This window comes from Hypoxylon fragiforme (genome assembly GCF_022984875.1).
Source record: "Hypoxylon fragiforme strain CBS 206.31 chromosome Unknown GGS25scaffold_7, whole genome shotgun sequence".
Taxonomy (NCBI): Eukaryota; Fungi; Ascomycota; class Sordariomycetes; order Xylariales; family Hypoxylaceae; genus Hypoxylon; species Hypoxylon fragiforme.
This window is the reverse complement of record NW_026054762.1, coordinates 2338059-2358813: the sequence shown is the minus strand read 5'-3', so window position 1 is coordinate 2358813 and position 20755 is coordinate 2338059. Positions and strand designations below refer to the sequence as shown.

At 51.5% G+C, this 20755-nt stretch overlaps 8 protein-coding genes across 8 annotated transcripts; 4 read left to right on the top strand and 4 right to left on the bottom strand.

The window, feature by feature from the left end:
• Positions 1 to 403: 403 nt before the first annotated feature.
• On the bottom strand, positions 404 to 2251 carry GGS25DRAFT_382331 (uncharacterized protein). Its single transcript, XM_049258271.1, has 3 exons — positions 1917 to 2251; positions 880 to 1833; positions 404 to 817 (listed from the first exon to the last, which is right to left on the bottom strand). The coding sequence occupies exons 1-2, from the start codon at positions 2120 to 2122 to the stop codon at positions 960 to 962; spliced, it is 1080 nt and encodes a 359-aa protein (XP_049114933.1). The 5' UTR covers positions 2123 to 2251; the 3' UTR covers positions 404 to 817; positions 880 to 959.
• Positions 2252 to 2396: 145 nt separating this feature from the next.
• On the top strand, positions 2397 to 4645 carry GGS25DRAFT_500481 (Pex24p-domain-containing protein). Its single transcript, XM_049261859.1, has one exon. The coding sequence runs from the start codon at positions 2726 to 2728 to the stop codon at positions 4208 to 4210; it is 1485 nt and encodes a 494-aa protein (XP_049114932.1). The 5' UTR covers positions 2397 to 2725; the 3' UTR covers positions 4211 to 4645.
• A 1258-nt stretch (positions 4646 to 5903) lies between these two features.
• GGS25DRAFT_500479 (isoprenoid synthase domain-containing protein) lies at positions 5904 to 8068 on the bottom strand. Its single transcript, XM_049261858.1, has 2 exons — positions 7848 to 8068; positions 5904 to 7775 (listed from the first exon to the last, which is right to left on the bottom strand). Exon 2 carries the CDS (start codon positions 7425 to 7427, stop codon positions 6249 to 6251), a length of 1179 nt encoding a protein of 392 aa, XP_049114931.1. The 5' UTR covers positions 7428 to 7775; positions 7848 to 8068; the 3' UTR covers positions 5904 to 6248.
• Positions 8069 to 8664: 596 nt separating this feature from the next.
• On the top strand, positions 8665 to 10017 carry GGS25DRAFT_500471 (cell division control 14, SIN component). Its single transcript, XM_049261857.1, has 2 exons — positions 8665 to 9342; positions 9443 to 10017. The coding sequence occupies exons 1-2, from the start codon at positions 8896 to 8898 to the stop codon at positions 9938 to 9940; spliced, it is 945 nt and encodes a 314-aa protein (XP_049114930.1). The 5' UTR covers positions 8665 to 8895; the 3' UTR covers positions 9941 to 10017.
• Positions 10018 to 10682: 665 nt separating this feature from the next.
• Positions 10683 to 12747, bottom strand: GGS25DRAFT_382249 (uncharacterized protein). The gene is made up of 2 exons (XM_049258270.1): positions 12691 to 12747; positions 10683 to 12314 (listed from the first exon to the last, which is right to left on the bottom strand). Exon 2 carries the CDS (start codon positions 12187 to 12189, stop codon positions 10699 to 10701), a length of 1491 nt encoding a protein of 496 aa, XP_049114929.1. The 5' UTR covers positions 12190 to 12314; positions 12691 to 12747; the 3' UTR covers positions 10683 to 10698.
• Positions 12748 to 13409: 662 nt separating this feature from the next.
• GGS25DRAFT_523932 (uncharacterized protein) lies at positions 13410 to 14905 on the bottom strand (the record flags this gene model as incomplete). The annotated part of the gene is made up of 7 exons (XM_049264509.1): positions 13410 to 13731; positions 13861 to 14121; positions 14209 to 14305; positions 14366 to 14456; positions 14525 to 14592; positions 14653 to 14689; positions 14744 to 14905. 7 exons carry the CDS (start codon positions 14903 to 14905, stop codon positions 13410 to 13412), a joined length of 1038 nt encoding a protein of 345 aa, XP_049114928.1.
• Positions 14906 to 15654: 749 nt separating this feature from the next.
• Positions 15655 to 18051, top strand: GGS25DRAFT_533348 (uncharacterized protein). Its single transcript, XM_049265667.1, has 7 exons — positions 15655 to 16366; positions 16502 to 16689; positions 16785 to 16856; positions 16975 to 17049; positions 17108 to 17191; positions 17268 to 17530; positions 17603 to 18051. Exons 1-7 carry the CDS (start codon positions 16248 to 16250, stop codon positions 17885 to 17887), a joined length of 1086 nt encoding a protein of 361 aa, XP_049114927.1. The 5' UTR covers positions 15655 to 16247; the 3' UTR covers positions 17888 to 18051.
• A 361-nt stretch (positions 18052 to 18412) lies between these two features.
• On the top strand, positions 18413 to 20744 carry GGS25DRAFT_500340 (aldehyde dehydrogenase). Its single transcript, XM_049261856.1, has 2 exons — positions 18413 to 20021; positions 20092 to 20744. The coding sequence occupies exons 1-2, from the start codon at positions 18652 to 18654 to the stop codon at positions 20216 to 20218; spliced, it is 1497 nt and encodes a 498-aa protein (XP_049114926.1). The 5' UTR covers positions 18413 to 18651; the 3' UTR covers positions 20219 to 20744.
• Positions 20745 to 20755: the final 11 nt, after the last annotated feature.

The following is a 20755-nucleotide window of genomic DNA, read 5'->3' as shown; positions in this document are numbered from 1 at the left end:
AAGCATTGGAGGAGGAAATGGGTATTTTGATTAGATGAGTAATAGTGAAGAAGAGGGGTAGGGAAAGGGAAAGGCGCTTCGTTTATTCTTCATTGTTTTGTTGGTTTCGTCTTGACCTTTTTTTCCTCTTTCAACGACCAACAACAACCAACAACCAACAACCAACATCCCTTAATAGGTCCCCTGTTATGCATAGGTGCATATGTATGCATCTGGTCTGGCTGACTAATATCGCAACATCACGACCTACCTAATGCATGTACGAGCAATACCTCGATGCGCTCTCCTCATTTAAGTAGGATAATACTGCCTACATACCTAGGTAGCTGCCTAGATTTACTTAACACATACACGCGTTGCCGTTCTTCCAAGCTTTTATCGTCGGTGTATTGTGTTGCAACAGTGTGTGTGCTGTAGATAGTAGGTTGTTTCTGCGGGGTCTAGTTGGCTTGAACATATTCAGAGCCAAAGCAGCAAAGAAATAGAAATCAGTGCCTATGTAGCTGCGTAGGTAAGTAGCAAGGGAAGGTGACTGACTTTAGAGAAAATAATGATGTGTGGATTATGTAAGGGAGTCGTGTAGTCTAGAATGAGTAAACGGTCTACCTAGGTGGTTGGCCATGGAGTGTATTGTATGTGCAAGACCCCAAACATATATCCAGATCGAGATACTGGAGATAGGTGATCAACGAGTGAAGTATAGAAGTGGTGGTATCTCATCTCTCATTTTCATTTTTCTTTTTTATGAAACTAGCTGATTTAGGGGTCCTAGCCCTTTCGATGGCAATGTTGCGTAGTAGGTATCTTTTAACAGAGCCTCAACACTGAAGTAAGCACCTGGGTAACCTAGTAGGTTGGATATCAATACCGTATGCATACCTAGGTGGGTACCTATTCAGATAGACTCAAATCCTAACCCTCTTCATCCTCGTAGCCAAATCACTACCCCGGGATCGTCCCTACCGCCCCGTAAGCGTCTCAGCCAGCCTCTTGCCCCTCTCTCCTCCCAAATACAGCGTGTCGTCTCCATCACCGTCAGCCCTCGCTATCTCAACAGCCTCGTGATACCCAGTGACCACCATCTCCTCGTCGACGCGCAGGCCGTGCTCGATGAGGGCCTGGATGACGCCGCGGACGCGGGCGATCTCGCGCATGGTGCCCGGGGGTATCGTGTCGTTCTGGCTCGAGTACACGTTGAGCCCCACGTTCTCCTCGATGCGCGTGATGCCCGGCCCCGACGACTCCGTCGCTGCCCCCTCGCCCTCCATGTGCCGACTGATCCAGATGTACCCGTTGACGCCCAACACGACGTCCACCTTCTCGGCGTCGTCGGCCGCTGCGCCACCGCCGCCAACGGCACGGCCTATGTCCAAGATGAAGGTCTGTCTCTTGGAACGGACGACGCCGCCGCCGCCACCTGTGCCCGTGACGGCCATGAAGACGCCATTGCGCAGCTTGCCAAAGCGCAATGAGCGGGTGTGCAGGACGGCGCCGCCATCGCCGTACAGCTGTTGGACTTCGGCGACCAGGAGGTCACCCTCAGAGAAGAAGGTGCGGATTTGCAGCTCATCGGTCTCGGTGCGGCGGCGCTGGATGCCGCCGGGCAGATTCACGGCGCTAAGCGGCAGCTGCGCGAGGAGCGAGGCGCCGACATCGACGCGCCACCGCTTCGCCTGGACCTCGACGATGCGTCCGACGACTAGGTCACCGATCTCGGGGGTATATCGCGCGCGTAGAGGTCGCACTGAAAGTAGCTTGTTGGTCTTGGCGAGGGTCCCAGCTACGGAGGATACGATGGCGGGGGGGTCGGTTGTGGTGTAAGTGCCATGGCCTCTGCAGTAGGTGAAAGCAATATTGCATTAGCCTTTTCTTTCTTCTACCTCGCTTATAGGATGAAGCTGTGTATACTATCTTACCGCATCCATTGCGGATCCTCTGTGATCACTTCGCCGGGCGTCACGATCGAGTAGCCGGCTGTCCTTCGAGCTCGCTTCGCTGGGCGTGTCATAGATATGTCGCCTTGCAGGTCGACCCCGCCGTCCGAATCTGAGTCTGAGTCGTATGTGTCATCTCCATGGCCATATGCTGGCGCTGCGGCCGGTTGTAATATCGTAATTGGCATATCGGGAGGTGTGATCTTGTATGGCTGGGGTGGTCAATTGATAGCGTTCTTTGCCAGAAATACCAGAAATAAAATACCAGAAATATAATTATTTTTGATGGAGCTTGATCCGTTTGCAAGCTATCATGCCCGTTGCTGTTATCGATAACGATGCATATGTCATCAAATGTATGTGCTTTGTACTTGTACCTAATACCTAGGTACTTACCTACTAGGGATGCATGGGTGTTCAGTTTTGGCATGTGATGCCTGATGTCAACTTTAAACAGTTCAATGTTCAGCTAACACCTGGTCGGGTCCATAATGCATACATGCCCTAAGTAGTAGAGGTACACATGCAGTACTCTCTGCTGCAACTCAAAACATTCCATGTATTCGTCTCGATTCTAACGATAACTCCATGTTGGCAACATAAGAGCATGCTATAACCTCATTTATATTGGTCTCATGGAGCCACGTTGGTTGAGGTTGAACCTCTTTCAAACCTCTCAGTTATTTGTCTTACGTCATCGTCACGAAGCCAAACCCGACGCATACCAGTAGAATAGACAGCTGTTCAGTAGACGATACTTATAAGAATTATCATAGTATTTGGAAACCGCAATGATGGATGACTATAGTGCAGACACCTTCGTTAACCGCGACGACCCCATCCCCACTGTTATCCTTGATGGGTCCGCGCCGCCTAGACCGCGCACTCCGTCAGCTTCAGCAGATCAGTCCGACGTTGAGACTCCCTCACAGCCCAAAGGTCTTCGAGGCCGTTTCTCTGCCTTCAAGGAGAAGGCCAAGATCCAGGACCAATTAGTCGAGAAGTTGCTAGCCCAAGTCGTACCTATGGAAGGTGCCCAGATCCCGCAAGATGAGTCGTCGCCCAAAAATGACAGCCCGGGCGTGGCGCGTCCCAACTTCAACTTGACCACCATGTCCAACAACTTCCGCCGTTTCAACTCCCGCATCGGCGTCGTCTTTGTCTTCCAAGCCCGCGTCATCCGCCTCCTATCTTGGCGACATCCCACACACACCCTATCTTTTCTCGCCATTTACACCTTCGTCTGCCTGGACCCCTATCTCTTGCCGCTACTACCCATAGCCATACTACTCATCGGCGTATTAATCCCAAGCTTCGTCGCGCGCCACCCGGCAACGGAGCTTAACTTGTCCAGCGACCAGGCTATAGGATACTCGCCCCATGGACCACCGCTGGCCCCCGCCATCACGGTCAAGCCCGTCAAGGAGCTGAGCCGGGACTTCTTCCTCAACCTGAGGGACCTACAGAATTGCATGGAGGACTTTACCCAATTCCACGACGGCATCGTCAGATTGGTCGTGCCACGGACCAACTTCAGTGACGAGGCCCTGAGCAGCGCCCTCTTCGTATTCCTATTCGCAGCGTGCATATTCATAAGCATAGCGTCGAACGTGCTGCCCTGGCGCCTGATCTTCCTCGCGCTAGGCTGGGCCGTCACCTGTGTCGGCCACCCCGCTATCCAGCGACAGCTCCTGTCCGCGCACGAGAAGCACATCCACCCGCAAGAAGCAAAGGCCAGGGGCTGGATGGAGGACTGGGTCGAGCGCGACGTCATCCTAGACAGCGCGCCGGAAACTAGGGAGGTAGACATATTTGAGCTGCAACACCTCTCCAACGCAGGCGAGTGGGAGCCCTGGCTCTTCGGCCCGTCGCCGTACGATCCCCTGTCGCACGCGCGCATCATCGGCGAGCGGCCGGCCGGCACGCGGTTCTTCGAGGACGTCCTGCCGCCGCAGGGCTGGGAGTGGAGCGAGAAGAAATGGGCCCTGGATCTCTGGAGTAGGGAGTGGGTCGAGGAGCGCATCATCACGGGTGTCGAGGTCGAGACGGAGGGCGAGAGGTGGGTCTACGACATATATGACGAGCATGCCGATAGGGTCGGGGTGGTGGAGCAGCCTGAGCCGTCGACGAAGGGGAAGGATAAGGCGACGAGATCGCCGTTTCCGAAGCCGAGTTGGGAAGAGGGTGAGGATGGCGATAGTAGAAGGGGCGTGTGGAGGCGGAGGAGGTGGGTGAGGCTTGTGAAGAGGAAGAATTTCCCCGAGGTTGCTGGTTAAGGGGATGGGAGGGGTTGATGTAGGTGCAGTTTTAATGAATATAGTAATAATCGGTATTGTGCGAATTTATTAGGCTTTGTGTGGATTTGTTAGTACCTAGGTACTGGGTAGATATGGCTTGGTTCATCGTGGGAAATGTATCGAGCGTAAGTGCAGTTTTACTAGGTTTACATCCCACCACGTACCCTAGTGTACGGAGACGGGCTACGATGTGAGGCATTGCCAGGGATTTAACAGCGATTATTGAAAATTGTAAATATACCTAGGTACTTAGGCATTGTTTCATTGGAAAGGACAAAGAATAGAAAGAAAATGGCTACCTAGGTAGGTAGGTATTCAGGGGTAAGACCACCAGAATTTAACAAGTCAATTTAGCGGAGTCTGTTGATGTTAATGGAAAAGAAATATAGGAGAGTGTCTTCCAGGGCAATTAAATATGTTTATCTTTTTATTCAGTATCTATAACTAGGTATCTACCTACGTCGGTAGGTATGCATACTCGTGTACATGAGTACGTGGAAGAAAGGCATAGGTTCCAGTTCATGTCACTTCGAAAAGGGGTTAATATGTATCGCAACTAACCGCAAACTGTATTCATACTAGGTATCTACCTAACTTACATAGCATTTTACATGCTTATCTATCATAGGTAGCTATAGAGAGGCCCCATCGCGCAATGGATATATGTCCTTGTCCCAGTTAGCGGTTATCGCTCATCATCCGATCCGGCGAATCAAGATTCCGGAGCGGGCCGGTCCTCCTTCAGGCGGCGCCACACATTCGTGTCCTTCTTCACGACGCCCCTGGTCATCAGGGCGTGCAGGAGCACACTGTGCAGCGGGACCCCCGCGTCGTGGAGCCGCACGACCATCCATCTCCAGGCGCCCCCGGCGCGCCGCCGCGACCATCAGCGCCGACGGCGGCGGCAGGCACTCGGTCACCTCCAGCATCGTCTCGAACGCCTCCATGTTGTTTGAATCCGACGGGGAGCGTGCTCTCGCCGAACACCGCGCCGGGACACTCCGCCATGAAGACGGCGGCGATGGCGCGCACCGTCGATACCGGCTGCCGCAGGAAGTCGATGGGGTCACCGATGAAATTGCCATGTTTTAGGTATGTAGAATATTTGAACACAACCTAAACATATACAATACCTATCCTTCGGTTTCTATTGTTCAGATGGGAGGAATATATTGTACTGTCTCTTTGAACACATTTACTACACATCAACTACTATCATCTCGAAACCATGAGGCCGTGGTCACACAATGCATTTGGGACGATGTCTAGCTACCGCATGCCATGGTTTTATATTGAGACAGTTTACTCTTACTATGTAACTATCGCTCAAGGCGAGCCTAGATACATACCTACCTATCTATTAGCTGGTATGGGTACCTAGTGTTGGGCCACCAGGATAATATTTACCCAAGGGGCGGTTGCCATACACCGTGCTTCAACTACCTATCAACAGTACGCTAAACCCCCGAAGAGGGCTCACTGTGAGTTTGAATTCTTCAATATCTGGCCACTTATAACAAGAGTTCTACTCGTCGATGTCCTTTCAATGCTATCATATTCACCTAGGTAGGTACAGAAGGTATATAAGTCTCCTATATTGAGATACTATCTTAAATTGGCGGCTTATGAAACTGAGCTCAACCATCACATACAAAATCATATTAACTAATAGTACCTAAGAACCCAACTGCATTCACAAATCTACCAATCTAAGCCTCTACATAACTAGATACAAACATCTATCAAGCAAAATGCTCACGTCAAGTCTCATTATATTATATTTTGAGCTAAGTTACCCACTCAAGGGTCGTGCCACTGAAGGGCCAACAATAAACCTCCCGGGACTATGAAACGAGGGTATCCAAAGTCGTGCCATTTCACATCCACTCCACTCCACTCCAGGCCTTAACTCCAATACAGTGCCACCAAGAAATTCCATTTCCTCTACGGGGGTCTTTTCCCTCGACACGAAAGAGATAAAACGACCTTGCCTGCCCACCATGTCACAGTTTCCTCTTCATACAACCAACTTGTCCAATATTTTCTGGATTTTGACGCTCTGCCCCTTGCCACTGTCGATTTCGTCCGCCAATTTCCTTGCCCTCGCAACCAAGATTGAGATAACCTTGGCCGTATATTCGAAAGTCCCCGTACTCTCCATGTATTTCACAGCATATCGTTTCACTTCGTCATCCGTCGTCTTCTGCTTCAAGATATTCAGGAGTTGGAGGTTCGAGGGGTTTGAGCGTATGCTATGAATGATAAGGAACGAGAACTTTCCCTCTGTCAAGTCTTCGCACAGCCCTTTGTTCTTGCCATATTCTGGACTTGACAAGTTTCTGTAGTCGTCCTGGATCTGGAATATGATGCCCATGATATTCACCAGGGGCACGCAATCGCCTTGAAAGCTCGACTCGGCTTGCATGAGTTTGATGGCCAAACGGAAGAGCCCGCCGGTCTTGTTCCCAACCATCTCAAGGTAATCTTCCTCGGTGGGGCAGGTGAGGGTATCACGCCAGAAGAGGTCTAGTCCTTGGCCGCGATGAAGGTTAAGCAACTCTTCGGTGTACACATTGATGGCCTCGGGATTCTTTAGCTTCTGCAGCTCTTGCAAGGCGCAAAAGTAGACGTAATTGGCCGAATTGATGGTTTGCGCGGTGCCGAAGATGCTGTGGGTAACAGGCAAGCCCCTTCGCAGCGAGGAATTATCCTCGACATCATCAACTAGCAAAGATGCTGTGTGTAACATGCCGACGACCTTGGTAATAATATCTAGGCTCTCCTGCGGCACTTCCAACCAGGCATTGAAAGCATTGACCATAAGTGTACGGAAATCCTTGCCAGGATGAGCGAACAGGTAATCGAAAGGACCCATGAGAACCTTCTCCTTTTGCTCAGTCCATGTCTTCCTTGTGGTGTAGTTTAGATCTTCGGTCTCATAGCGAGCAGGATCTTGAGAGCCGGTAGCGTGCATGCCTGTCAAGGGATTGGCGCTACTAAAAGATTCTCTTCGAAGACGGTTGTTGTTGTTGTTGTTGTTGGTATTCTGACCGAGCCAGTCTGATTCTGGAACAGGTCGTAAGACGGACTTGGCGGGAGGAAAAGGAGTGGCGTAACCAGTCGAAGAGGTTCTAGGAGGAATGGCATTGGGGGATTGGAGAGGGAGAGAGGTAGTACCGTTGGTGTTGGGAACCATGATTGCGTCGTAATGCGTAATGACCTCACTCCTTCTCCTCTAACGGAAGGAGAGATCTCGAAAACTAAAAACTAAAGAAGGTTGGGAAGCTGTTGGAGATTTATGGCTATCTACCTACAGTAGGTAGCCCTGTGCTGGCGTGAACTTAAATACCAAGTATCTAGGTAAGCATGTATCCATTCACCGTTCCAGGTACAACTTTGAACTGTTGGCATGTATGTGTCTCAGTGTCGCAGTAATATCGCAGTATCAAACTGGTCGGAAATATCGGTTTAGGCTGCTTTTGGTGTCGCATCGGTTTAAGTACTGTGATTTATTATGAATAAATACGAATTGTCATCATTAGAGCTGTAGAGGCGAGGCTTAGTTTCGTACAAATACAAATGCAGAAGGCTGCGCAAGCAATGAGTAACTACTTACCCTAACCTAGGTAGATGGATTGAATAATTGGGGGGAACTAATGCAAGTAACACCTTTTTGATCAAGGATGTTTTATGCGAGCTGCCTAGGTACTTTGTAACTATTCGTACACTGCCTGCATCTGCTATCACATGCATACTAGGTACATCATGTAGGTAATACAATGCCTGAGGCCCTGAACTGAACTGCTCGGATACTAGGTATATATAGTAGTATGTACAATGCGATAACTCCGAAGTCCATTTGACCATAAATTGTTGGGATCAGTCGATCTTGGGTTTGACAGAACGATGGCCATTCGATGTTGAACTTTCAGCGTTCACATGATAGGACACACTATCTAGGACTAGCTTAACGTACTGTGTACCTGTACGGTAGGCTGTACCTGCCTGATACCCCGCATTATTTCAAGGTTAGTACAGGATTCCACTGGTAGGTAGTTACCGTAGTAGGCACTAGGAACCTTGCCTTCAGCCCTTGAACATCAAACCCAAGGGTAAGGATACGCTACCACCTACCACCTACATGACCATTGGCCACCTAGGGTACCTACTGGTTGCCATATCAACAAATATTCTCCACTAAACATCGTGATCCTTGTTCCCAACCAGCACTTCGCATCCAGGATCTCCAGGATCGCAAACGTCAAATAACTGCCTGAGGGCATGTGTCTGTAACACCTACACTCCTTCTACATTCTTTTTTTTCACTTTGGTTTCTTCTGACGTTTAGCAATTCATTCCATTGCGATACCCTTCCAGTCTTTCTTTTCGTTCACTTGTATTAACACTCTACCGCTGTTGCTACGCAGTGGCCCTTTTTTGATTTTCCCTTCAGACTTGACTTGAACCGTCGTTATACCACCTCGTCGCATCTCAATCGCATTCTGATCGCATATAATTCTTGAGGACTTTGTTTCGTTGTGCGCACTATACCAAGATAAACCGCGTCACCTATACCGATCAGCCCCAACAATCGAGAATACATCGAAAACGAGAGACGAAAACGAGATAAAATAAACCAAAAGGAAAAGTAAAGAAATACCAAAATGGAGAACCTACTGTCTCTGGCCTTCGACAACCTTTCCTCCTACGATGGCCCCAAGATCCGCAAGGGTCTGCGCCAGGTTGAGGGATTGCTAGCCAACATCTGCCTATCACGATCGCGGGTCAGCAAAGAGCGACGGGGCTCAGCTACCACTGTTAGCAGCAACAGCGAGACCGATCCGGAACAAGAGCTAGATTCGCCTCCGCTACCTCCCAAAACCCTTGCCGAGATTACGGACGACCCGGCCTTCTACGAGTTCTTCAAGTTGCAGGAGGGTTTTGAGTGGAATGTCGCTATGCGCCTGGTCAACACCCTCGATCGCCTAGTCGCCCGCGGCGCTGACGGCTCCAATGATTTGTTGATCCTAAGTGCGCTCGACTTGGTCCAGGGTGTTATGCTATTGCATCCACCAAGCAAGTCATTGTTCTCACGGGAGATGTACATGAACGTAAGACCCCCAATTTACTGTCGCCACGTTTTAATGACCTACCCACCCAAGTATGCATGATACCAAATCGCTAACCCTCTCTCCCCCCCCACAAAAACAGCTCCTCCTCGATCTCCTGGAACCCGATTTCTGCCCGGCGATCCAATCAGCCACGGTCGTGACCCTCGTCACCGCCCTGATCGATGCGCCGCGCAACACCCGCACCTTTGAGAATCTTGACGGCCTGCTTACTATCACCTCGCTCTTCCGTAACCGTTGTACCAGTCGCGACGTCAAGCTCAAGCTTGTCGAGTTCCTTTATTTCTACCTCATGCCTGAGGTCCCCTCCATCCCCAGTGCCCGCGCGGGTGACCATGCCGCCCCGGCCCTTCTTCAGCGTAGCCCCAGTAAACTCGCTAAGGCCTTCGCTTTTACTGGCAACGGTGTCGACCACGGTCGCAAGGGATCTGATGGTTTCGTGCGCCCCCGCTCCGCCGGCGAAGGTGAGACGAGAAGTCAGGAGGAGAAGCAGGCACTACTCGGTCGCCATCTAAGCAGTGTCCAAGAACTCGTCGAGGATCTTCGACAGAACACGCCTTTCGGGGGTGTCGTGGGTTGATCCCCCTTTACCCCCCTTTATCCCCTTTCCCCCCAACTATCTACATTCCATTTCCCAGGTCGCAGAAATCATGTGTGCCTACCTGACTACCTGCCCATCAGGTGTCTTTACTCGTTTGGTTTTGGCATTAGGTCTTCGCCTAAATTGGCAAGGTTGGCAAAATCTTTCTTTCCTTACTAACTCCGTCACGACCACTTACAGAAATTGGCCTATGATGGATACTCCCATGCAGATATCTAAAAGATATCAGACGAAGATACACACACATCGCGAGAAAGAGAAAACGTAACTTGACGTTTCCGAATTTGTCATAACTGCATAAAGATGCCGACGGTATCTAGGTTAAGTAGTTTACGAAACGAATTAAGGCGTTTTACGAGATGGAATTTCCAATGGTTTTTTTTCTCTCTTCGGTGGAAAGCAAGTAAGGGGTGAAGGCGTTTTCGTTATCATTGCAAATGTCTCATTTTTCCCGGGGGGTTTTGTTTTTATCCCAAAAAAGTTGTTCTCTCATGTCAGACCTCAATTCGTTCGCTCACTCGTTCATTCGTTCGTGCATATGTGTACCTATGTGTATGTGTACCTTTGGTACCTACTCAGTACAATCAAACGCAGGATTAGGATAATTCCAATACCAGAAATGCTTTGTCCATACAATTCGTCCATCCATATATCCATCCATATATTTGACCGTCTTAGTCCCAGTATTACCACCCCCCCAAGCTAACACAAGAAAATATCACTGCTTGCTTGCTAATTCATTTATGCCCATCATGGTCATCACGCGGGTTCGAACCCTGCTGTATAGGAGGAGGCGAAGGCGAAACCGCAATCCCTCGAGTCCGGAAATGTTCCGCCTCCTCGGCCGTCATGGGCGGAGGCGAGTAGAGCTCGTACGGCCCCTCCCGCTGCCGCTGCTGATGCCGCTCCTCCTCGTCGTTGACACTTGCCGGCGGCGTTGTCTCGCTAGTACTCATATCCTTCTCTCCCATTCCCAGCTCCGCGCGTCCTTCGCCTCGCGTATCGAGCTCCACGGGCGGCCGGATATCGCTCGGGTCCTCCGGGTAACGGTGCACGCCCATGGCGGTTCGGTCGAGATACTCGGGACTCGTTCTGGGATCGGTGCCCTGGCTTAGACCCGGCGTGCTGTCGCGGTCCGTGTACGGGCCATCGATGGCAACGGGCCCAACATACTCATACCCAAGCCCATTCTGGTGCAGCCGTGGGCGCGGGCCCGTCCCGCTCGACGGGCTCGTCAGGTCCGACATCGCGCCCGTATGCGGCATATAGGGCTCCGTCAGCGCATCAGCCCCCGACCTCGCCAGCGTGCTCTCCCCCTCTCCCCCGCCGCGCCGCGACCGCGCCTCCCGCCGCCGCCGCATCCAGAACCACGTCAGCCCACCTATGACGAGCGCCGCGCCAAGCGAGACGCCGACGCCGATGCCCGCGCGCGCGCCCTCGGACAGCGCGCCGCTGTCGACGACGGTCAGGTTCGGCGCGCACTGCAGCGGGGTGGGGGCGCCGGCGACAGACGTGCACACGCGCCCGAGGTTGCAGCACCCGCCGCCGTCGCACGCGATCTGCGACGTCGTGCACCCCGGCGGCACGGGCGTGACCAGCGTCGTCATCCCCGACGTCGGCGTCGTCGAGGGGAAGAAGCACGAGCCGCCGGATATGCACTGCGCGCCGTACGCGCAGCACTGCCCGCCGAAGGCCGCCTGGCACAGGAACTGCGAGGTCGAGGGGCACGCGCGCCCGCAGCACGCGGGCACCTGGCTCGTGACCACGTTGGCGGTCGGCGTTGCGTCGGTGGAGGTGGAGGCGGGCGGGGAAGAGGCGAGGGTGCTGGTCACGGTGTCGTTGCAGAAGATCAGGTTCTCCGGGCACGGCGACCCGCACGTCGTCCCGAGCCCGCAGCACTTGGGCGCCCACTGCGCGTCCAGGAAGCAGTACTGGTCGTTGCGGCAGCACAGCGCCGCCCCCGCCGGCCCCAGGTCCAGGCAGCTGTGGTTCCCGTTCCCGCACTGCCCCGGCGTCTGGTCTTGTCGCTTGCCGTCGAGGGGCGCCGGCAGCGCGGGGACCGGCGGCATCCCGTCTAGGAAGTACCGCGGGCCGAGGCCGGGGGGGTCGGCGAATAAGCGCACGTCTGGTAGTTCGCCATAGCGCTCGATGTGGGCCGCGGTGGTGGTTGTCATGAGCATAGGTAAAACCAGCATCGTGAAAGCGGCGATGGGGCGGATAGGCGCCATTGTGTGGGGTAGGCTAGCTTGGTGGCGAATTGTTGGCTTGCAAAGTACCTGAGGTGGCCTGTATAACCTACCTAGGCACTAGGTCCAATGCCAATAGGTGCCTCGTACGTAGATAGGTATTGTATCTATGCTGTATTAGCAGCTCAAAGAGGAAGAGAGTAAAAAAGGCCAATGTCGACTATTGAGCTGTCAATAGGAAGCTAAGCTTCGCACATCGAGATATGAGCGAAAGAGATTGTTGTAAAGAACGGCAGACAAGAGTAAAGTGTCAGCAGCGACGGTAAAATGCAGGCACGGCACACAAGCCAGGGCGCACGTATATGGTACAACCATTCACAGAAGACTCGATGGCCGACATGTTGAAAAACAAAAAAAAGCTACCTGCCTACCTCCTAGGTAGCTAGCCTCTCTGCTTAGCCACTCGGGTGCTGCAGATAGATTGTCCCTTTCTTGTGCGAGGAAGCCTATTGGACTGTGGGATTCGGTGATGGTTGTACTTACAATTCAATATGTAAGACTGCCTGCATATGGTTACATCGATACGAGTGGACTAGTCCGAAGACGATGGGGAAAGCTGCAGACGGTTGGTTGTAATTAGAAATACAGCTGCTATATTAGTATATTTACATGCCTAGGTTGGTTAGGTACCTAATATATTGCTTTTGCCGAAGGCCTTGTGATGGACTGAAGGGTTTAAATGACAACTGATTTTGCATATATATTCTGTGGAATATTTGAAATGTAGACGATGACGATGGCGTTGGTGATGTTCCCAGTGGCCCAGATAATTTTTTCAATACTACCTAGTAACCTAGGTGTCCTATAAATCATCAGCTTACCTGCCAATCAATCATCTTCGGCTTACCTCAGAGCGTCTAGTAGTCGTCGTTTATCCCAAATATGACCGCATTCTTTCAAAGCATCGCCAATGCCCATGAGTCTGAACTCAATACACTATGACCGTATGCTCGCATAAATGCCATTAAGCTATTGATAACGAAAATACTAAGACAATGAATGAATAAACGTATTAATTAGATATTACAAAGAGAATGCTCCTGCTAGGGAGAGTGCCTACCTTCCTGCCTATAGCATTTTCCTATCACTATCCCTAGGTATCCATATCCATATCCATATCCATGCCTACCTATCCTTAGCAACAAAGCCCATTCCAACCAAAAAAGCACGATAGCCCTCCCCCTTTCCATCCTCGTGAACTCTCACGCATGAGGCGCGTGAACAATCTCCGCATCCATCTTCCCCATCTCCAGCGAAACAATCGCGCGCTGGCTTTCATTATCCATACCCGCCGAACTCCCTATCCTTTCCTTATACACGCCCCTCGTCCCATCCTGTCTGCTGCCCAGCTTGTCGTGGGTATACACCGTTGCCCGGGTGCCGCCGCTAGTTCCCAAGGTCATTTGCCGGAGCTTATACGGCACCACGCGCAGAAGCGGCTGCAGCGCGGGGAAGCAGCTGCACCAGAGGCCCACGTGGCCCTCGAGGTTCGTCCAGATTCCTAGGGACGGCATTGCGTATGTCCTTTGACGAGAGAAAGATCGGGCAAGACGTTAGCTCGGGAAAGTGCAGGCTAAAAAGGGGGGCGGGGATGACCAGATACAAAAAAAGAAAAGAAAAGAAAAGAAAAGGGGGGAGGGGGGCATAACACACATGTCGCTAAAGTCCTCCGGAGAGGCCATCAGCACTACGCGAACTATGCTGGTGGCCATCGCAAAGACCCCAACGCTTAGGACCAGCACGATCTGGAGCGTCTTCTTCGACCACATCATCTTCCGGCAGATCACCCAGATGGGCAGCAGCAGCAGAATTGCGTCGAGGACAATGCCCCCGATGCCGTGGCCCAGCATCATGTCATTGTACCTCGCGACTGGCGCGCAATGCCGGCCCTCGAGGGGAGGTTTGAAGCTGTCTCTGGACTGGTGTGTTAGTATCGGGACGACATAAGTAGATATGTAGCTATGTATGTGGGTAGGTCGTAAAAGACGACTTGTGACTTACGCGATCGGTGTACACTGGGTAAGTTTTAAAGTGAAAGCGATGATCGTATGGGTCAAGAGAAGCACCGCAACGGACCACGACACCAACCTGATACTTCCTAGACATCCCGATGAGCAAAATGCTGCTTGACTGACACATCAGGTATTTGGTCACGTACGGTCTTGCGTAAGTCGAGGCAGGAAAGCAAGGATGGCAAACCTTACCAGGCCTATCGCCCAGTAATAGATAACTGTTTGGATCCCTAACCACTAGCAGATTGTTAGATCTCAGCGAGTGTCTTGATGGTAAGGTGGGTGAAAGGGGAGGGGGTTCATACCTGGAAGAATCTAGCTTTGATGTCTTCTGGTACATAGGCTTCGTGAGTTCCGCTACCGAGTGATACAGCTGTAGTAGTCATGCTATGAGCTTCGAGCATTCTCCTCCCTTGTCATAGGGGTATCTTACCACGTATATCCATCACAGATAGCGCCATAAGCAACAACTACGTCGGTCGATCAGATCAAATCAAGTAGCTAAGAAAGAAGGACAGTCTTACATATGCGATACCTGCAATCCCATCATCGAGCCCAGGGGACTTGGTTATGAATACCCGTATGTAGAGCCGAAGACCGTAGAACAAGGACGAGAAGCCGATGAGCCATGCATTCAGACCGATCTCCAGCCCCCCGCGATAACCCGGGGTATTGCTAAAATCCATCGCCGGCAGTTTACTGGGAGTTGATCTCTTCACAAAACGCGACTGCCATATCCAACTTCAACGGTGGTGCATTGTATAAAAGAAAATAGAAAAAAGTGGGCGGGGCATGATATTTCTAGCTGGGTGTAGATCCTGTCCGACGGTCTAGATATCTGCACATATATGAATGATAACCTGCCTACCCAGGTAAACACGAACTTTTATAAAACTACTTAATATCTCGAGCAAGCACTGCAAATGTAACACATCAGAATCGGTCGGCTTTCGGGCTTGCGGTGCCTCATTCTACCCACTCACTAGCTCGTCTAGGGCGACAGTTAGAGAGGACGAGATCCATCTCCTGGGAACTGTTGGTGCCGAGTGCAAGATAAGTAGTTGAACGAGCCCGTCGTGCTGGGTCCCCTAATCGGCAAGGCGACTCATTACTTAACTCCGGATAGCGCATCGGCAGCGGCTGGGCCTCGTGGCTGGGTCGAGGGCCCCCCAGTCTCCCCGGAAACGCATTGCTTTTTTTTCTTCTAACATGGATTGCACTTGTGGGCGCCAACAACAGTCGATATTCTGCCTCGTGGTAAGCTTCATGTCATGATGGGTAGGGACTCGTGCCGCTTTTGTCTTCCGGGTTTTTGAGATCCGGCTCGCAACTATCCCTCAAAAATATTGTTGTCCTGATTTAAACATCATCTCGACCACAAAGACTACCTAGACACTAGGGCTTTATCATACGGACCGCGCGGTAGTCTCTTGGTTTCTCTTGGTTGGAAGGGAGGACAGATGCGTGCCGTGTCTGCAGGTGGTTTATGCGATCCCTCGCGGTTCGGCCACGCTAAAGAAAAGGCCGCTCTCTCGAGTTTGTTGGGCCACGCATCCATGAGCCCACGAGTTTATTGATCGCTCAAATCTTAAAAGATAAGGGATGGGTGGGTTGGGACCAAGATCAGAAGAGATGCCTCGATACGTGTTTTCGCTTGGGCCTTGCTTCCAGTTGGTTAGCCAGAACTTAGAAGAGACCGAGGCCGCTCAAGCCAAACGTTCAGGCAGGACCGTTTGCTTAATCCTTGGTAAAACTGTTCCAACCATAACTTTGATTTCCGAGATTGAACGCACGCCTTAGCATCCCTTACATCAGATTCCACGAGGGCGCAAGCTCTGCCGCACCGACACACGCGTGTACAATACACACACGAAGGTTGGTACTATGTATCAAGTAATAAGTCAGGGAGCATCTTCGTCCGGCCAGTGGGTTTACGGCGGTGGTCATGGTCATATAAAAGCAGCCGATCTTTAATTCCCAGAGCAGCGGCACTGGTGCTGTCCAAGAATATATACCGTATCCGATACCATGCGCATCCTTACCTGGCCGTTGCCCATCCTATTCGTGATCGCGTTCCCTGCCTCGGGCCGCAGGCAATCAAGGCAGTCCGAACCTCCCTGCGAAAATCCTCTCGTTAGACAAGAATGGTATGTCCAGGTACCTAGTTTCTGCCAGCCGCCCGTCATCCCTGCCCCTCGTTTTTTTTTTTCAATCTCGAGCAGCAAGTACCTGGACTGTTTACCTAGGTAGCTAGCTAATTCAGTGTGTTGGTTCAAAAAAAGGCGAGAACTATCGCTAGAAGGGCGGTTGGACTTCATAGCCGCCGTGAAATGTTTGCAGGTCAGGCCAGGGGAGACGTCTGTGGCCTTTTCCGGCGTCAGGTCGCGGTACGATGATTTTGTGGCACTGCACATCAGCCAGGCAGACTATGTGCACTGGGTTGTGAGCATCGCCCTAATTTCGATTCTTGGTTTGCTGTCGTTAATCAGCCGCAAGGGACATTTCTTGCCGTAGGACGCCGTCGCCACCCTGTTATAAGTCCTCCAGTGTGGCTAATTTCGTTAGATGGCACCGGTCTTTTTTGTGGCTGTTTGAACAAGCCCTTCGGGACGAATGTTCATACGGAGGTTCCATACCGTATGTGCTCCTTAATAGATGGATGGATTGGATGAGTGCTGATTGAGAATGAAAGATATTGGGGTCTGTACTAGGTAAGATCCCAAACCATCGAAGGGATACTAATACAGGTCTGTAGACTGGACGCAGGATGCTTTTGACGAAATTTCAATCTTGGAATCGCCGGTTTTCGACCCCGTGTACGGGCTTGGTGGTAGCTACTATTCTCCTATCCCTCACTATACTTCGTAGATGACTAAAATAGCTCCAAGGTAACGGTGATTTCATTGCCGACATTAACCTCTTCCCAGAAGAGCGGAAGACTGAAGTCGATGTGCCAGGAAGAACGGGAGGCGGTAAGTAGCCGCATTCGGGGAACTGCACACATCATTCTAGCTGCTTAGGTACTGATTCGTCGACTGCCCATACAAGGATGTCTTGCGGATGGACCTTTCGCCGGAGTAAATGCTTCTATGGGGCCCGGGAACCATACCGAGTACACTCCGCGCTGCATTCGCAGAGACATCAGCCCGTCATTGATGGTCCGAGCACTAGGTGCTGAGCAACTCGCCTCTGTCTTAAACGCAAGCAGCTATTTTGAGCTCGAGCACCGAACCGAGGGTCTTGCTCTCGGAGTCGAAGGGATATCGGTTCACGGTGGCGGGCACTTCGGGATCGGGGGCATACTAGGTGATGTGAGGAAGCCCGCTTGAAGCAACTACCTATTCACCATTTTCATATGGCTAACTTAGCCGCACATCAATCAGATGTCTAATACGTGGTCGTCGACGGTTGATCCCATATTTTGGCTCCATCACGGCTCGATAGATCGGATGTGGGATATATGGCAGCGGGCAGATTGGGCCAACAGGAAAACAGATATAGGGGGGCCCGATACACAATGGGCGTACCCGTACAACTATTTCGGCGACAAAGCGTACAAGAACATCACGCTGGACTTTGAGATGGACCTCGGCGAAATAGGAGGCTCGGTGAAGATCCGCGACATCATGGACGCGCAGGGCAAGTACTTGTGTTATACGTACTCATGAAATCGGAGTAGAATGCGCCAAGAAAATTGCATTCTCTCAAGCCCTTGACCTGGCTAATTCTTGTTCGACCTCCCTTTTCATCAAGCTCTCAAGTTTTAGCCGTTTGTGAAGAAAAATCTTGAATGGAGTCTTTTTTCTCGATGCTTTTTTTTTTTTTTTTTTTTTTTTTTTTTTTCCTTCTGTGCAACCGCTGGTGAAAGCAAACGCCCTACCGATCCCGATAGTTACCCCCAATGCTATCGAGACAACATTGAATTAGCAGCTTGGACGACAACAAACTCCGAGTGAGACACAATGCGATTCTGATCCCACTTAAATGTTCAAATCCGTTTCGCAGGCAACTCCGAGGCACCTAAAGATAGTATCTTGATCATACCTTTTCTCAATGGGTTAACGGCTTCACCAACGGCTATCTGCTAAATAATATCTAGCAAGTAGGTACCTTTATACATGCGTACTACTAGTAGTAGGTACATAGGTATTCCTAAAGATTTCATGTCGCCAACCAAATTTTGTTAAGCTATAGGCCGCCCTTGCGTCAGCAAGCCCCTCCTTCGAGTAGCACCGCTCCTTTGAAATGATATAACGATGATATTACTTACTCCTCATTTTCCTTTCTCTTGCCTTCTCTTTGTTGTATATAAGAAACTACTCCGGTTTAATATCCAATACATTAAGAAGGTGACCTACTGTGCATTTCGTAATTAAAATCTTTCCGAATACCCTCCACCACTTGGCCTGACCACCCAGCGTTTTTCGTCAGCATGTCTTCCTTCGCCTCATCCCTTAACGACCCCACCTTGTTCGTGGAGAAGAGCTACATCAATGGGGCCTGGGTGTCAGCAAAGTCGGGTAACACCTTTGGCGTACACAATCCAGCCACGGACGCCATCGTTGGCTCATGCCCCGAGTCTGACGTCGAAGACCTGGACGACGCCATCCGCGCCGCCGCGGCCGCTTTTCCCCTTTGGAGGGCACAGTCGGGCCGCGCTCGTAGTCGGATTCTGCGGAAGGTCTTCGATCTCCTCATCCAGAACAAGGACGATGTTGCCAGGATCATCACTGCCGAGAACGGCAAGGCCAAGGCGGACGCAGAGACGGAGGCGTTCTTCTCCGCCGGCTTCTTCGAGTGGTTCGCCGAGGAAGCCCCTCGTCTCTACGGCGACATTGTGCCCCACACGTTTCCCAACCACAGGACCCATATCATGAGGCAGCCAATCGGCGTATGTGGGCTGATCACGCCCTGGAACTTCCCCATGGGCATGGCCGCTCGCAAGATCTCCGCCGCTCTCGCTACTGGCTGCACTGTTGTCCTGAAGTCCGACGGCGTGGCCCCCTTTTCGGCGAACGTTCTCGCGGTCCTGGCCGAACGCGCCGGGCTGCCCAAGGGCGTCTTCAACGTCGTGACGGCCCTGGAGAACACGCCAAAGCTGGGTCTGGTCCTGTGCGAGTCCGAGCTCGTGAAGAAGATTTCCTTTACGGGCTCGACTCGCGTCGGCAAGCTGCTGATGAAGCAGTCGAGCAGTTCTCTGAAGAAGCTCAGTCTCGAGCTAGGCGGGAACGCTCCTTTCATCGTCTTCGACGACGCTGATCTGGAGACGGCTGTCGCCAGCGCTCTCGTCGCCAAGTTCAGAAACAGGGGCCAGGCTTGCATCGCCGCGAACCGCATGTTCGTTCAAGAGGGCATCTACGACAAGTTCGCCGAGAGACTGGTAGAGGAGGCGCGGAAGTTTAAGGTGGGCAACGGTGCCGACGAAGGCGTCACTCACGGCCCCTTAACTCTCGGCGTGGCTAAAGTCGAGGAGCACGTAAAGGACGCCGTCAGCAAGAAGGCATCGATTCTGTTCGGCGGTAACCGTCTACCCCACCTTGGCCAGAATTTCTTCGAGCCCACTATACTGGGCGATGTCGACGATACCATGGCGGTGGCGAGCGAGGAGACGTTTGGCCCCTTGGCAGTTCTCGCCAGATTCAAGACGGAGGACGAAGTAGTCGATCGAGCCAACAACGTCGAAATGGGATTGGCAGCATACGTCATGACGTCGGATCTGTCGCGATACTACCGCGTCGCCGAGAGACTTGAATCGGGGATGGTTGCCTTCAACACGGGCATCATTGGAGACTCTGGAGCACCGTAAGTCTATCCACCGAGGCCCCAACCCCCTGTTGCAGTAAAATTGCCAATAGCTAATATGTCGAGACAGGTTCGGCGGAGTTAAGCATTCGGGATTCGGCCGGGAAGGTAGCAAGTATGGTTGCGACGACTATATGGTATACAAGACCCTGATTACAGGCAGCATCAATACCGTTTACAGTGCGCCAAGCTTGTAAACACTTCCAAGGGTATCCGAAGGTCATCAAAAAGTCTTCAGGGACGGAAGTACCGACACCCTCTACACCAACAGCTGGGTAAACAGTATCAGGTACTAGGTACCTAGTATATAGAGAGCCAGCAAGGTTCGGAATATGGCAGATCGACAAGTAATGATCGCATATCAGGGAATGATGAGCCCCTAGCGACAAGGTTTGACGTCTTAGGAAGAAGTCATCTTGGACTGTGTCTGCACTGAACACCCATATCTTGTATACTAGATCTTGTCATCCCCCATACCCCCAGGGAGTCTATTCAGACGTAAAAAAATACAACAACAATGACTTCCAAAAGTATCCAGGTAGACACTGGGTTAAGTACCTAACCTAGTATAAAAATCTACTAGTTGAGGCAAGAGTTGAGTTGATTGCGAGAAGAAAATACTCTAAACAACCGGGGAATTTGTAAAGTACACACCAGGGCAAACACACTACTCAGCGGGGTGTCACGTGAGCCCTTAGTCCACGTGATTTCGTTCTAACGCCTACGTAGTAGCT

Coding starts and splice junctions, on each gene's coding strand:
- GGS25DRAFT_500340 (XM_049261856.1), top strand. CDS start 18,652: ATGTCTTCCTTCGCCTCATCCCTTAACGACCCCACCTTGTTCGTGGAG. Junction 20,022..20,091: donor ATTGGAGACTCTGGAGCACC/GTAAGTCTATCC, acceptor ATGTCGAGACAG/GTTCGGCGGAGTTAAGCATT.
- GGS25DRAFT_382331 (XM_049258271.1), bottom strand. CDS start 2,122: ATGCCAATTACGATATTACAACCGGCCGCAGCGCCAGCATATGGCCAT. Junction 1,834..1,916: donor GAGGATCCGCAATGGATGCG/GTAAGATAGTAT, acceptor CACCTACTGCAG/AGGCCATGGCACTTACACCA.
- GGS25DRAFT_500479 (XM_049261858.1), bottom strand. CDS start 7,427: ATGGTTCCCAACACCAACGGTACTACCTCTCTCCCTCTCCAATCCCCC.
- GGS25DRAFT_533348 (XM_049265667.1), top strand. CDS start 16,248: ATGCGCATCCTTACCTGGCCGTTGCCCATCCTATTCGTGATCGCGTTC. Junction 16,690..16,784: donor CGCCCTAATTTCGATTCTTG/GTTTGCTGTCGT, acceptor TAATTTCGTTAG/ATGGCACCGGTCTTTTTTGT. Junction 17,050..17,107: donor CCCCGTGTACGGGCTTGGTG/GTAGCTACTATT, acceptor AATAGCTCCAAG/GTAACGGTGATTTCATTGCC.
- GGS25DRAFT_500481 (XM_049261859.1), top strand. CDS start 2,726: ATGATGGATGACTATAGTGCAGACACCTTCGTTAACCGCGACGACCCC.
- GGS25DRAFT_382249 (XM_049258270.1), bottom strand. CDS start 12,189: ATGGCGCCTATCCGCCCCATCGCCGCTTTCACGATGCTGGTTTTACCT.
- GGS25DRAFT_500471 (XM_049261857.1), top strand. CDS start 8,896: ATGGAGAACCTACTGTCTCTGGCCTTCGACAACCTTTCCTCCTACGAT. Junction 9,343..9,442: donor CACGGGAGATGTACATGAAC/GTAAGACCCCCA, acceptor CCACAAAAACAG/CTCCTCCTCGATCTCCTGGA.